The following is a 15,698-nucleotide window of genomic DNA, read 5'->3' on the forward strand; positions in this document are numbered from 1 at the left end:
ATGGTTGCTGAAGGTGAGTTTGGTGTTTCTTTGTCAATTAAAACCTCAATATGCCGTATACCTAACCCGTCTCTGTAAATCGAAGCTAGCTATCTGACATTGTGTACCTCTCTCGGATAACTCGGATAATCTCTCTCTCTCTCTCTCTCTCTCTCTCTCTCTCTCTCTCTCTCTCTCTCTCTCTCTCTCTCTTTCTCTCTTTTTCTCTCTCCTCTCCTCTCTCTCTCTCTCAGTCTCTCTCTCTCTCTCTCTCTCTCTCTCTCTCTCTCTCTCTCTCTCTCCTCTTCTTTCTCTTTCTCTGTCTGTCTGTCTGTCTGTCTGCATATCTCTCTGTGTAAAATTATTTTCTTTGCACAGCACTACAAACCACAAAGCACCTGTTACACTGAATTTTACATAAAGCCGCCACGCGGCTGACCGATATTCCACATGGTGATTTCCGAGCAAAGAGATGAATAGGCTTAGGTACATTTATGATAAGATTCTATTTTTAACAACCAATGGGTGGTACATAACTGTAGCAAGTGACGTCCAATATAGGCAATTAACCATATCCACATATCGAGACTCTGGGAGTTACTTCCCTTGTTTTAGGAAGCAAACACACACAAATGCTGCTAACAAGCGCTGTGCTTGGGGACAATGTAAAACGGATGATAGGTATCCTGAACGCTGTGTTGGCGTGAAATTCATCCCATTTGTGAAACCGGGAAAGCATCTGTACCATCTAGATCGCTGCCTTCGCTGGATAAAAGCCTGCAATCGCCCAGCTTACCAGTTGAACGTCAACACAATCAAGTCGTACACGTACATTTGCAGCAAGGTCAGATCTCGCACGACTTTGATTCAAGGCCTATTGCTAATTTTTTGATGGTTTGGTCTCAGTGTCACAAAAATATGACGATCTAATCAATCACCGATTTAAAAAACAAGTATGTTGCCCTAGCCCTATATCCATTGCCATTCTTAGTGAAATAGATCTATTTGAAATAGTATTTCACTGCCCCGACCGGCGAACTTGTTGCCGGCTGTATTGAGCTTGTGTGTTCGTGTAGGCTTACTCAAAAAGTCAAAATCACAGTCGTCTCCGAAACAAGCAATAATCAGAGTTGGGGGGAAAACATTTCGTTTGTTCAGTTTTGTTTTGTTCTTGATAGTTTGTTTATCTCACACACACACACACACACACACACACACACACACACACACACACACACACACACACACACACACACACACACACACATACACAAACACACGCGCGCACGCACACACATTGCACGTACGCGCACATACACACACCTACTGAGATATGCCTAACATACACGCACGCTTGCAAACACACACATAATACGCAAACGCAGTTTAATTTCCTCAATACAAGGCGAAAGGCACACACACACCACACACAAATAAACACACACACGCAGTCCCACACACACACACACACACACACACAACCCTCACACACAAAATAAACCCACACACGCAGTCAACCCCCCCCCCCACACACACACAACCCTCACACACACAAATAAACACACACACGCAGTCCACCCCCCCCCCCACACACACACAACCCTCTCTGACACACACACCCGCCCAACCCCAGCGTCCAACTCAACTTTCACCAACAACCATACCCTACTCTCACTATCGCTCTCTCTCTCTCTCTCTCACACACACACACACACACACACACATACATAGTACATACATAAACACACGCGCGCACGCACACACATTGCACGTACGCGCACATACACACACCTACTGAGATATGCCTAACATACACGCACGCTTGCAAACACACACATAATACGCAAACGCAGTTTAATTTCCTCAATACAAGGCGAAAGGCACACACACACCACACACAAATAAACACACACACGCAGTCCCACACACACACACACACACACACAACCCTCACACACAAATAAACCCACACACGCAGTCAACCCCCCCCCCACACACACACACAACCCTCACACACACAAATAAACACACACACGCAGTCCACCCCCCACCCCCACACACACAGACACAACACTCTCTGACACACACACCCGCCCAACCCCAGCGTCCAACTCAACTTTCACCAACAACCATACCCTACTCTCACTATCGCTCTCTCTCTCTCACACACACACACACACACACAAACTCACGCAAGCACAGCCACACACACACACTGACACACATCACACACAGCACGCGCATATACACACACACACTGACACACATCACACACACACACCCACACACACCTTTCGCAGTTCGCTCACAATTCTTCTCTTTTCCATCGTCGCCATCTTCGAAGCTTGCTTCGCTTTTCAGGGGAGATAACCCGTTTATCACATTCGCTGCTGACTTGTGGGTCAAGTCTATTAAGACCTGACGGACAATAAGCCCCTTAAAATTTACTTTTTTGGATCTCCCGCGTCCCCTAACCGCCAACAATTATACTCATTTGACACTGTCATGAGACATATGCTGCCTGACCAATTGTTTTTCATAATCTCTCTCGTGTATTTTGTCCTTGTTTCGACTTGTTGATTATGCCTCGATCTTTGACTTTGTGTAATTGCGTGACATTTTCGCAGATCACAAAATGTATTAACTTTGCGTGTGTGTCTTCTGTGCATTTAATAATTATTATTATTGTGACGAGATCCACTCGTCCCAACTATCTGGCGCTCCAAGTCTTCTTCATGCCCCATGTCCTTTTGTTACATTTAGTCAAGTTTTGACTAAATGTTTTAACATAGAGGGGCAATCGAGACGAGGGTCGTGGTGTATGTGTGTGTGTGTATGTGTGTGTGTGTGTGTATGTGTGTGTGTGTGTGTGTGTGTGTGTGTGTGTGTGTGTATGTGTGTGTGTGTGTGTGTGGTGTGTGTGTGTGTGTGTGTCTGTGTGTGTGTAGAGCGATTCAGAGTAAACTACTGGACCGATCTTTATGGAAATGTTTATGAGAGTTCCCAGCTGGGTATGATATCCCCAGATGTTTTTTTAATTTTGTCGATAAATGTCTTTGATGACGTCATATCCGGCATTTTGTAAAAGTTGAGACGGCACTGTCACACCATCATTTTGTAATCAAATTGATTGAAATTTTGGTAAAGCAATCTTCGACAAAGGCCGGACTTTGGTGTTGCATTTCAGCGTGGAGGCTTAAAAATTAATTAATGACTTTGGTCATTAAAAATCTGAAAATTGTAATTAAAATAATTTTTTATAAAACGATTCAAAATTACGTTTATCGTATTTTTCATCATTTTCTAATTCCAAAAACATATAAATATGTTATATTCGGATTAAAAACAAGCTCTGAAAATTAAAAATATAAAAATTATGATTAAAATTAAATTTCCGAAATCAATTTAAAAACAATTTCATCTTATTCCTTGTCCGTTCCTGATTCCAAAAACATATAGATATGATATGTTTCGATTAAAAACACGTTCAGAGAGTTAAAAATAATAGAGATATAGAAAAGCGTGCTATTCTCCGCAGCGCAACCGCTACCGCGCTTTTCTGGATTGTTGATTTCACTGCCTTTGCCACGAGCGGTGGACAGACAATGCTACGAGTGTACGGTCTTGCGGAAAAAATGCAGTGCGTTCAGTTTCATTCTGTGAGTTCGACTGAGCTTGACTAAATGTTGTATTTTCGCCTTACGCAACTTGTTTTTGGCTCACGAAGTGTAGCCTATGCGATGCTAACTTTTGTCTGTCTGTGCGTGCGTGCGTATGTGTGTGTGTGTGTGTGTGTTTGTGCGTGTGTATGTCTGTGGTAGAAACTTTAACATTTCCGAGTCTATGTGTGAGTGGTTATCCAAGACTATGGATAAAGCTCGCATAAGATTACGTCACGGTCAAAAGTGTTTGACGTCAATTAATGCATCATGACGGCATTCTCTCTCGCGTGGTGTGTGTGGTCTCGGTCATTGTTATTTTGAGCGGGCCGAGACTATTTGGCAGTCGTGTCCCTGTAAGTAGGCTACATGCAGACAGACAGATCTAGATCTAGTGTCTCTCTTTCTTGCACAGTGTCACCTAAGCTTACTGTGTGTGTGGGTGTGTATGTGTGACGGAGTGATTGAGTTTGTGTTACTGTTTGTCTATTTCTTACGTGAGCCTTGAAGGCTTCGCCTCTTGTTTGTTTTGTTCCCTCACCTTCTGTACTACTACCCCCTCCCTTTTCTGATTGTTTTTGTATCAGGTTTTTCTGTTTTTATCGTTGCTTGAAATGAGTAAATGTATTCAGTCCGCCATCATGTAAACCTTTGTTATGTAGGCTACATACCAGGATTACTTTAAATAAGCATTATATGCTTGAGTTAGTTATCTTAAAAACCATGTATTGTTTTTTTCATGATAAACATTGAATAAAGATTTGTTTAAACCAACCGCCAACAAATCAAATGGCGCTGGTTGAAACATTTTTTTCTTAAATCTGAAAGAACAAACAAGTCGCGTGAAGCGATATAAAAACATTTAGTCAAGCTGTCAGCATCAAAAGTCATCGCCGAGATTATATTCAGATCGTCTCGACTAACAAACCCCAAAGACCGAGACGGGTCACGCTCGTCTCCGCCCGTAGCTTGCGTGCGCAGTTCTTATTTAACCTATTTTCTGTAATTCTAAGCACATTTTTAGTGTAAACATGACATATGTATATTTGAGAAATTGAGGAATACGATGCAATCAGTTTTAAATCTGTTAGTGAAAATTCGATTTTAATGACAACTTTACTAAGCGAACTAATCAGCTAATTTGTATGCTGCCGAGCTGACATTCAATCCCATAGTCCGGACGTCGTCGAACATTGCTTGACCAAAATGTCAATTAATATGATTGAAAAATGAGGGTGTGACAACTTTCACGAAAAGCCGGATATGACGTCATCAAAGAAATTTATCGAAAACAAAACCAAACCGTATGGGGATATCATACCCACAAACGCTCATGTAAGCTATCGTGAAGATCGGTCCGGTAGTTTTCTCTGAATCGCTCTACACACACACACACACACACACACACACACACACACACACACACACACACACACACACACACACACACACACACACACACACACACACACACACCACGACCCTCACCTCGATTCCCCGTTGATGTTAAACGTTTGACTAAATGTAAACAAGTCGCGTAAGGTGAAATTATTACATTTAGTCAAGCTGTGGAACTCACAGAATGAAATTGAACGCAGTCCGCCGCTAGTGCAAAAGGCAGTGAAAGTGACGAGCCTGTTTGGCGCGGTAGCGGTTGCGCTGTGCTTCATATAGCACGGTTTACTGTACCTCTTTTCGTTTTAACTTTCTGAGCGTGTTTTTAATCCAAACATATCATATCTATATGTTTTTTGGAATCAGGAACCGACAAGGAATAAGATGACAGTGTTTTTAAATTGATTTCGAAAATTAATTTTGATCATAATTTTTATACTTTTAATTTTCAGAGCTTGTTTTTAATCCAAATATAACATATTTATATGTTTTTGGAATCAGAAAATAATGAAGAATAAGATAAACGTAAATTTGGATCGTTTTATAAAAAACATATTTTTTTTACAATATTTTAGATTTTTAATGACCATAATCATTAATTAATTTTTAAGCCACCAAGCTAAAATGCAATACCGAAGTCCGGCCTTCGTCGAAGATTGCTTGGCCAAAATTTCAATCAATTTGATTGAAAAATGAGGGTGTGACAGTGCCGCCTCAACTTTTACAAAAAGCCGGATATGACGTCATCAAAGACATCTATCGAAAAAATGAAAAAAATGTCCGGGGATATCGTACCCAGGAACTCTCATGTCAAATTTCATAAAGATCGGTCCAGTAGTTTAGTCTGAATCGCTCTACACACACACACGCACACACGCACACGCACACACACACACAGACACACACACACACACACACCATGACCCTCGTCTCGATTCCCCCTCTATGTTAAAACATTTAGTCAAAACTTGACTAAATGTAAAAAGAAGAACAAGTTGGCGATATCGTTTCAAGGTGTTAATGCAGCAAACCTTTTTGGAATAATACACACATTTTATGGATTTAACACATGCGTTTACAAGGTACAATTAGAGCCAAAGTTTTGAGGTGTAATTCCTGTGTATTGTACGTACATCATGATGCAAACCCTCACACTTGAAATTCATAAGTTCATGATATCTTTCAACTGGGGTACATACACAAACAACAGCAACCTGGCTGCCTTTTGTGCTGAGCCAGAGTTGTCTGGCGAATTAATTTTGTAAAGATTTACCTGTTGCAGCGACCGTTCTCAAACAGATAAACAAAACAAGTTAAACGATGAAACGGTTATTTGCAGACGAAACAAAACACCCACTCGAGCCTCGTTCGATTGCTATTTGAAGTAGACAAACATACACAACACATAAGTAATAATAAAAGAGTGTTCATTTAGATTCGTATATTGCTTCTTCGAAGTCAAGACTGCAGAAAGCTAAATAACATTGTTAAGCATTCCACATCTGTACGAAATGTGTATCAGGAGTCGGTTGCTTCAAAAGCCAACGCTTTTATTAGAAGTATTTGTTGTGTCTGTAAGTGCAGGCAGTGTTGAAGGTTCATGTGCTTATTTCCAAGCTAACGGCTTAAACTTGATTTTGGGTATCAGACTGTTTACACAAAACCATCACTGGTGATATTATGATTATGTAAACAAATCAACAATGCAATTATCACACCTAAAGAAGAGGGATAGCAGAATACTATGGAATTGACAAAAAGCAGTTACGTTGCTGGTCAATTGGAGAACAAACTACAGCTAGTCACCAACTTTTGAAACTAAATGCTAAGCATGAAACCCAAACAGACATAAAATCAAACAGGTTAAAGCGAAAAGAAACTTCTCGAACTTTGAAACATCCAAGGTTATGAATCCCTTTAACCAAAGTAAACATATGAGTATATATATGCGAGAGACATGTCAGTTGGGCAAAAGACCTATTTGGATTTCACGTTCTGTTTACAGGGGTCGACTACTGCTTTAAACGCACTCGCCGATGTTTTTCTGCAATTACCTCTTAGCTTAATGACCAAAAACTTTGATCCATCGTGTGTTCATTGATTCTGAGAAAAAAATAAGATGTGGCTTTTACGGTTTTTCCCCTGAATGCAATATTGTTATTAGTTTGTTTTGTTTTCAAATCAAAGAATCACATACACAATCGGAAAGCATGGTTGCCTGTTATGTAGGGAGTACGTTTAGTTTCGTACGCTGGGGATTGCTCAGTATGGACCTAAGTGTTCAAACTCGACCCAATCAACATACAAAATACGCATGTGATCTTTCCATTACAGTGCTGACCAACGGGAAGGAAACGACGTGCACAATGCAGTCTGTAAAGCAAGGAGATAAAGCAAGTCTAAAATGTGACTTTGGAGAGGACTTGACAAAATCACGTCACGGTATCTACATCCAGCGCTACGTTGGTAATTCTTCGGAACCAGGTCGGTATATACATTCAGCGCTACGTTGGTAATTCTTCAGAACCAGGTCGGTATATACATTCAGCGCTACGTTGGTAATTCTTCAGAACCAGGTCGGTATATACATTCAGCGCTACGTTGGTAATTCTTCAGAACCAGGTCGGTATATACATTCAGCGCTACGTTGGTAATTCTTCAGAACCAGGTCGGTATATACATTCAGCGCTACGTTGGTAATTCTTCAGAACCAGGTCGGTATATACATTCAGCGGTACGTTGGTAATTCTTCAGAACCAGGTCGGTATCTACATCCAGCGCTACGTTGGTAATTCTTCGGAACCAGGTCGGTATATATATTTTGCTGATTCTAGCGTGTACAGCAAAAGACGAATTCCGAAAAAATAACTATGTTGGGTTATTAAAAAAGTGTATACCTTTGCTTCTAGTGTGACAAACAATGTACGGGCCAAACACTAGCTAGGGGTGTGTCTGAGTAACGTGGACAAGGAGCATGTGTGGGTTATTTGTCTTGCTGATGGCAAGGCTATTCACAACCCCTACAAATCCGACACCGTATATTGCTAACATTTGTAGGAAAGTATAAAGGGGGTAAAAGTTACATAGTAATTATGTTCATCTGTGTGCCCTCAACCTCCAACCTGCTTTCGTCCCTCCTCCTATACACCCCCCCCCCCTACACACGCATACGCACACCTCCCTCTCGCCTCCATTAGTCCATCCAAACCCCCGGTACTTCCATGTGTCTCCTCCTCCACGCACCCTGTATTGGATATACCTAATAGTTGCAGGGCACAGATTGTATCTTGGTCATTTTCTAGAGGATGTGTGTGTGTGTGTGTGTGTGTGTGTGTGTGTGTGTTTGTGTGTGTGTGTGTGTGTATGTGTGTGTGCATGTGTGTATGTGTGTGTGCATGTGTATTTGTGTGTGTGTGTGTGGTTTCAAGCTACTTTCGCAGGATTTTTTGATTGCTTATGTCTGTTCTTCTTTGTTTCTAATGTTTTGGGGTCTTGTTTTGTTTTATTCAGTGACACACATAATATTATTCTCTACTCAACAGAGCATGTGATGGACTGCTACTGGCCAAAGGCGAGTGATAACTACAAGTGTACACCGTCATCACCTTTTGTCTTCAGTGGAAACATATCTCACTCTCTCACCCTTGACTTGCCCAGTGCTCAAAGCAGTGATGAGGGGACCTACTACTGCGAAGTGGTTGAAAACAATTTTAGCTTTCAATTCTGCAACTTCACGACACACTCTGCCAATGGTGAGTGAATATTGTTCATATTTTCAATTTCGATTTCATCTTATTTGACGATACGAAATTCTTCTTCAAGTTTATCTAATCCGCGATACTTTTGCTTTTACTTTTTTGTAACGGGGTTGGGGGACTGGGGGGACGATTAAAGAACAGACGTCGGCCTCGAACTGCACCTCGATTTTGAAGAATTCCGGACCTTTTTTCAATGAACATTTTGACTGCAAAAATTAATCACTATCATTAAGACCTAAAAAATAGAGTGCAGTGATTTATTAGTATTTATATTGTAAGTCTTTTCGTCCTAAATACTCAAATTAGTGCCAGAGGCTGCGAAGGGCTTCACAGTGCAGTTGCAAGCAGTTGATACACGTGGACCGGGCTATTTTTTTTTTAGCAATCTTAGATATTCTCTCTTTTTTAATCAACTGCTTTATTACAAATCCTGAGGTTGAAAAAAGTATGAACAAATATCAAAAGAATATGTTAGGCAACGACTAAGCCACTGTGATGGTAAACATGGCTAATTCCATACCGGAAAAAAGGGTTATTTCATCTGTAGTATTGCGTGACCCCAACTAGAAAGGCACAGTTTTGTACTAAACTGTTTAAAAAAAACCTACTATTTTCTGTTTAAAAAAACTATAGTTTGTTTCAGAGACTCCAGCAAATTACAGCGTTGTAATCCGAGTAAACTGGACATTTGCCAAGTAGTTTGGTACACAAAACATTTTTCCTGATTAATGGGCGGGGATATAGCTCAGTCGGTAGCGCGCTGGATTTGTATTCAGTTGGCCGCTGTCAGCGTGAGTTCGATCCCAGGTTCGGCGGAAATTTATTTCACAGAGTCAACTTTGTGTGCAGACTCTCTTCGGTGTCCGAACCTCCCCCCGTGTACACTACATTGGGTGTGCACGTTAAAGATCCCACGATTGACAAAAAGGTCTTTCCTGGCAAAATTGCGTAGGCACAGTTAATAATTGTCTACCTATACCCGTGTGACTTGGAATAATAGGCCGTGAAAGGTAAATATGCGCCGAAATGGCTGCAATCTACTGGCCGTATAAAATTTCATCTCACACGGCATCACTGCAGAGCGCCTAGAACTGTACCCACGGAATATGCGCGATATAAGACTCATTGATCGATTGATTAATTATCTGTATGTACATTTTTTCGTTAACTTTCTGTAAATAAATGCGAGTATAGTGTGATTTTTTTTTTTTAAACACTGTTTTCGTGGTGCGCTACCTATATTTCGAAAACAAAATTACAAAAAAATATACAACGGCCATACTTTCTTTTTATTTGAATGAAATGCTGCTTTAAAAACATTGTTGTATATGGCAGACTAAACGAAATCATTGTATGAAGAATTGGACAAATCAGTTGGTTATACCTACACACTCCCAAACTAAGTGAATGCACATCCGGCAACGACGCCTCCTTTGAGTGACACAGCCCCTTGGCAAGGAAAAGCCGAGTACTGCCTGTATTACTTCGTTCTTATTTTCTGCAATTAGAAACAATTGTCAAACATCGAACTGGGCTCATTTGGGTGTATTCTCTCATGTTTTTAAATAATTTACATAAGAAAATCTCGTGACCAAAACTAAAGGCAAAAACAATATATGGCAATACAGAAACGTCATATCTAAGTAACTGACCAAATGCGGAAATTAGAGATGGAGAATGATACTGGTGTGTGTGTGTGGGGGGGGGTAGGGGAGGAGGGGGGGGGGTTGACATGTTCACAATCTATTAACATAATTATTGTGCACAGTGTATTCAAATGAGGTAGTAAAAGTATGCAGCTTCGAGTTTAAGCAAACCTTTACTTTTTGTGTGACTTGCATTCATATATCAAAAGAATTTAGTTTTTGGATCATTTATTTTCAGGCTCAAGGGAAGATGCACAAATCGATAAAAGCAGTGACACAACCACAGCCGCTACATTCGATGGAAGTATTGACACTAACACAACAGCTGGGACATTGCGGAAGGGTGAGTGAAGAAGAGAGAGAGAGAGAGAGAGAGAGAGAGAGAGAGAGAGAGAGAGAGAGAGAGAGAGAGAGAGAGAGAGAGAGAGAGAGAGAGAGAGAGAGAGAGAGAGACAGACAGAGACAGACAGCCAGAGCAAGATAGAGAGACACACACAGACACAGACACAGAGAGACACAGACAGAGACAGACAGACAGACGAACAGACAGACAGACAGACAGGCAGGCAGGCAGGTAGGCAGGCAGGCAGGCAGACAGGCTGACAGACAATCACAGACAGACATACAATTAGACAGACACACAGACAGAGACAGACACACAGACGCACAGTCAGATAGACATACAGACAGACACACAGACACACACAAAAACAGACAGACACACAGACAGACACCAAGAAAAAGGTGGATTGGATTGGATTGTTTAAAAACACAGGCCATTGCCACAAAGGATTAGGGAGAATATACGTACAATACATTGTACGCGCATTGTGTGTGTGTGTGTGTGTGTGTGTGTGTGTGTGTGTGTGTGTGTGTGTGTGTGTGTGTGTGTGTGTGTGTGTGTTATATCGATTCTCAAACTGACCATTTACTGTAACGGTTTACCCTTTTTTTGCAGATCAGCCGGAAGGGTCTGAATCGAAAGGCATAGGTAAGATTAAATTCTGTCAATTTAATCTGGACATTTGTTTTCCTCCAGCTTGCATCATGCGGTTGTGACAAAAACCTGTAAGCTATATTTGAACAGATATATTGCTAATGTGCACGTGTTTAACTATTATAATGATATGCAAGATGCTCTTGTCCCAATTCACCTTAAGAGCTATACAGTTCGGTTGGTGGTTGAAATTACAACACCACACTCGGGGAATATTTCAGCAGTAGCGTCTCAAGACTCAAGACTCAAGTTTAATTAATTAGCAGATGTACGAAGCATTTCTGACACTATTACTGCGGTTATGCAATCATTACAGCACAGTGAATGTCCTCTTGTATTTGGTAAGGTGTAATTGATCAAAAAACGCTTTTCAACATGGTGTCTTGAATAATCTATCTGGAGTAATGGGAAACTGTGCACGCTGTATGTAACCCTTTGCTCAATTCGATCTTCCATACACCACTCAAAAGCTTTGGAATGAAAAGACGGAAGGAAATAAAAGAAATACGAGTTAAGAAAAACAAAAGAAAAGCTGACAGATTTTTAAACAAATGTTCAAAATATTTGCTTCCTGTGAGATTTGAACGTGACGTACCGGACTTGTGGACAGGCGCTCGACCAACTACGCTAACGGGGCTGAGCCTGGGTTCTCCGGCATGGGGTTCCGTTATCAACTCGTCGTTTTTCGTGCCGCCTCTTTCGTAGTTTGTGTACTCTGCGCTGTATCCATATCACTGTTTGAGTTGCCTTAACTTGGTGAATGCACCTATTTGACGCATATTAGAAAGTGCGACCGACCTAACGTTGGCACCACTTACACCGAAACGCATTTACCAATCACCGAAGAGCACTGACGTCTATTCACCAAAACAATGTTCATATCCAGAATTCCCACTTTGCAGCATGTAATAGTTTATTTGAAGCGATGTTCCGTTTATTATATAAAGGGAAGCAACCGGTTGCAGACGGGTGTCGACATTGACAATGAGGAGTGTTAACAGCTTTTAAGATGATAGGTTTGTGCTGAAACTTAATGATTCTTCCTGGGAGGTGGGTTTTTTTTCCAACAAGAAAAATATTTCAAACATTAAATTGCTACTACGATGTCTGTACATTAAACATTATCAAACTGCATCTGTTACATGTTCACCAGGTTTGGGGGTCGTTGTTGGAGTATCAGTTGCAGCAGTAGTTGTTCTGGTGGCGGTCATCTGCTTCATCCTGTATCGACGCCGGAAAACGTGAGTACGGTAAACTTGCAGGTTTAGCGATAGGTTAATACACCAATTGGTAATGACTTACATGTTCCTGCAAATGTCAGCATACATATCGCGAGCAGCTACAACACTTGAGAGAGAGATTCAATACCTTTGTTTAAGAAGAAAAATAAAATGGAAGCAATGTGTTATACATATGTGTTCATGTTTGCAAAGAAATAAACAAAATAAAAACAAATACAAACTTTACCAAAACAATTGATTAAAAAAAAAATGCTAACACATATAACTAGCTTGTACAAAACAAAGTCATCACGAGCGACACTTCTTGATGCAGAATGATGGCCAGTCATAATCGAAAATATGTGACCCTCCACAACGGAATGAGTCGCATGTCACCTTTGCATGATTTTCATATTTTTACATTTTCCTAAAGAGTTTTTTTTTTATACTCTATCCAGTAGTGAAACCCGTTTTTGAAAAGAGCGAACACTGTTTGAGTTATAAGCCTGTGACTAAGGTGACCCCCACACTGTTACCAGATACTCCCAGGACTTATATTAAGCCTAGCGCAGAACCGCGCGAGGTGACATGCGACTCATTTCGTGGTGGAGGGTCACATATGTTAATATTGGTTTCTCATTCTAGGTTCTCTGTGAACGACGACCAAAATCAGATACGTTACACCCCAGCAAACGACTGCGAAGACAACCAGGAAGGGGAAAATGATACGTCTGGGTAATATTGTGTTCATTCTCTCTTTCTCTCTCTCTGTCTGTCTGTCTGTCTGTCTGTCTGTCTCTGTCTCTGTCTCTCTCTCTCTCTCTCTCTCTCTCTCTCTCTCTCTCTCTCTCTCTCTCTCTCTCTCTCTCTCTCTCTCTCTCTCTCTCTCTCCCCCCTGAACTATCAAGTTTAGAAGTTAATCTTTATTGCACATGTCCAGTCCGCTATTGATTATATAATCTACTTTCTCAATAGATCTTGTTCTGTTTTACATTGGAGATCCTGTTGCTGAAACTATATATGTTTACACGTGTGTGTTGTTTCAGACTCAGCACTCAAGATTTGGACAGCAAACACGTCAATGGCAACGCTTCCAAATAGACAGAGTAGTTTATCTCTCTCTCTCTGTCACTCTGTCACTCTCTCTCTCTCTCTCTCTCTCTCTCCACTTGGCGAAAAGTCACGTTTTGGCACTATAACGTGGCATATAACATGAAACATGAAGTTAATCAACTGAATTTTGTGGCATTATACCTGTGCGATTCACATCAAGTTAGAAAAACTGCCGTAACGCAATAAAATCCCTGAGATTTTAGCGGGTTGCAAAACACAGTAAAACATCGAGTTTGGGTGTCTGCGTTTTGGACGTTTTCGCTACATTAACGCACGGCGATTCACGTCGTGTTAAACGCGTTTCAGCAGTGCGCAAAACACCACGAAACCTATGGAGTTTCGATAAGTTTTTCTGGTTTCTAAAACTTGATGTTAGAGTGTTGTTTTGATGGATTATTCTGCGTTTTCATCAGCCTGGTGCCGAACCTGCAGAATCAGACGATTATCGGCTCCCTCTCTCTCTCTCTCTCTAGTTTCTCTCTTAGCACGGTCACACACACACACATACACACACTGCACATACATCATACACACACACACACCGTCACACACATTCACACTGTCACTGCACACGGCACACACACATGCACACACATGCACACACACACACACACACACACACTGTGACTGACACTGACTGACCGTCACACACACACACACACACACACACGGGCACACACTGACTGACCGTCACACACACACACACGGGCACACAGTGACACACACACACCCCCCTTGAACTGACACACACACGCACACACAACTGAACACACACATACACACACTGATCATCAGTTTATAAATGTGAAAAAAAGTGCAGTGCACAAACATTTTTGGGGGTATCTCTTATTTTCTCTATAATTATGAGCCTTGTCACAGTACAGTGTACACGAGAGACTGCATTGCCCGTGCGTTGAGCAGAGAAAGTAGGTCATTCTAACCTGACTATTTAGCGCGGTCAGATTTTAGTTTTCTTCTATATTCCTTTGCACTTTTGCTGGGGTACTGGCCGAGTTAATCGTTTTCCCATGTGTGTGGGACCTGTAAGGAATTCGAAGCGGCGAAGGACCACAGATAGGCATTTGTTCTACTCCCCCCCCCCCCCCCCCCCCCCCTCCCCGAAACAACCGTCCGAGATGGTGGCTACTGACTGGACTTGCAACTTTCTCAACTTGTACAGTACGAACTGCAGTGACTCGAATTTGAGTTTTGGGATTTCTCTTGCTCTACCTTTTCTGATAATGTTTTACTTAGCTTAGATGCAATACATACTGTCTCTTTACATTTAGTCAAGGTTTGACTAAATGTTTTAACATAGAGGGGGAATCGAGACGAGTGTCGTGGTGTGTGTGTGTGTGTGTGTGTGTGTGTGCGTGTGCATGTGTGTGTGTAGAGCGATTCAGACCAAACTACTGAACCGATCTTTATGAAATTTTACATGAGAGTTCCTGGGTATGATATCCCCGGACATTTTTTTATTTTTTTCGATAAATACCTTTGATGACGTCATATCCGGCTTTTTGTAAAAGTTGAGGCGGCACTGTCACACCCTCATTTTTCAATCAAATTAATTGAAATTTTAGTCAAGCAATCTTCGACAAAGGCCGGACCTCGGTATTGCATTTCAGCTTGGTGGCTTAAAAATTAATTAATGACTTTGGTCATTAAAAATCTAAAAATTGTAGAAAAAAATGTAAAAAACGATCCAAATGTACGTTCATCTTATTCTTCATCTGACATCATTTTCTGATTCCAAAAACATATAAATAAAAAAAAATTTTTTTTTATCAAAATTAAATTTTCGAAATCAATTTAAAAACACTTTCATCTTATTCCTTGTCGGTTCCTGATTCCAAAAAAATATAGATATGATATGTTTGGATTAAAAACACGCTCAGAAAGTTAAAACGAAGAGAGGTACAGAAAAGCGT

The 15,698-nt window shown here is 41.0% G+C and overlaps 1 protein-coding gene and 1 long non-coding RNA gene across 2 annotated transcripts; both read left to right on the plus strand.

The window, feature by feature from the left end:
* On the plus strand, positions 1 to 10,788 carry LOC138974606 (uncharacterized). The gene is made up of 4 exons (XM_070347326.1): positions 1 to 13; positions 7,368 to 7,517; positions 8,576 to 8,785; positions 10,676 to 10,788. The coding sequence occupies exons 1-4, from the start codon at positions 1 to 3 to the stop codon at positions 10,786 to 10,788; spliced, it is 486 nt and encodes a 161-aa protein (XP_070203427.1).
* Positions 10,789 to 11,357: 569 nt separating this feature from the next.
* On the plus strand, positions 11,358 to 13,820 carry LOC138972266 (uncharacterized). Its single transcript, XR_011457518.1, has 4 exons — positions 11,358 to 11,428; positions 12,588 to 12,675; positions 13,300 to 13,389; positions 13,701 to 13,820. It is a non-coding gene; the product is annotated as an uncharacterized lncRNA (long non-coding RNA).
* The last annotated feature ends 1,878 nt before the right edge of the window (positions 13,821 to 15,698 follow it).

The sequence above is a fragment of the Littorina saxatilis genome, linkage group LG8 (assembly GCF_037325665.1).
Source record: "Littorina saxatilis isolate snail1 linkage group LG8, US_GU_Lsax_2.0, whole genome shotgun sequence".
NCBI lineage: Eukaryota > Metazoa > Mollusca > Gastropoda > Littorinimorpha > Littorinidae > Littorina > Littorina saxatilis.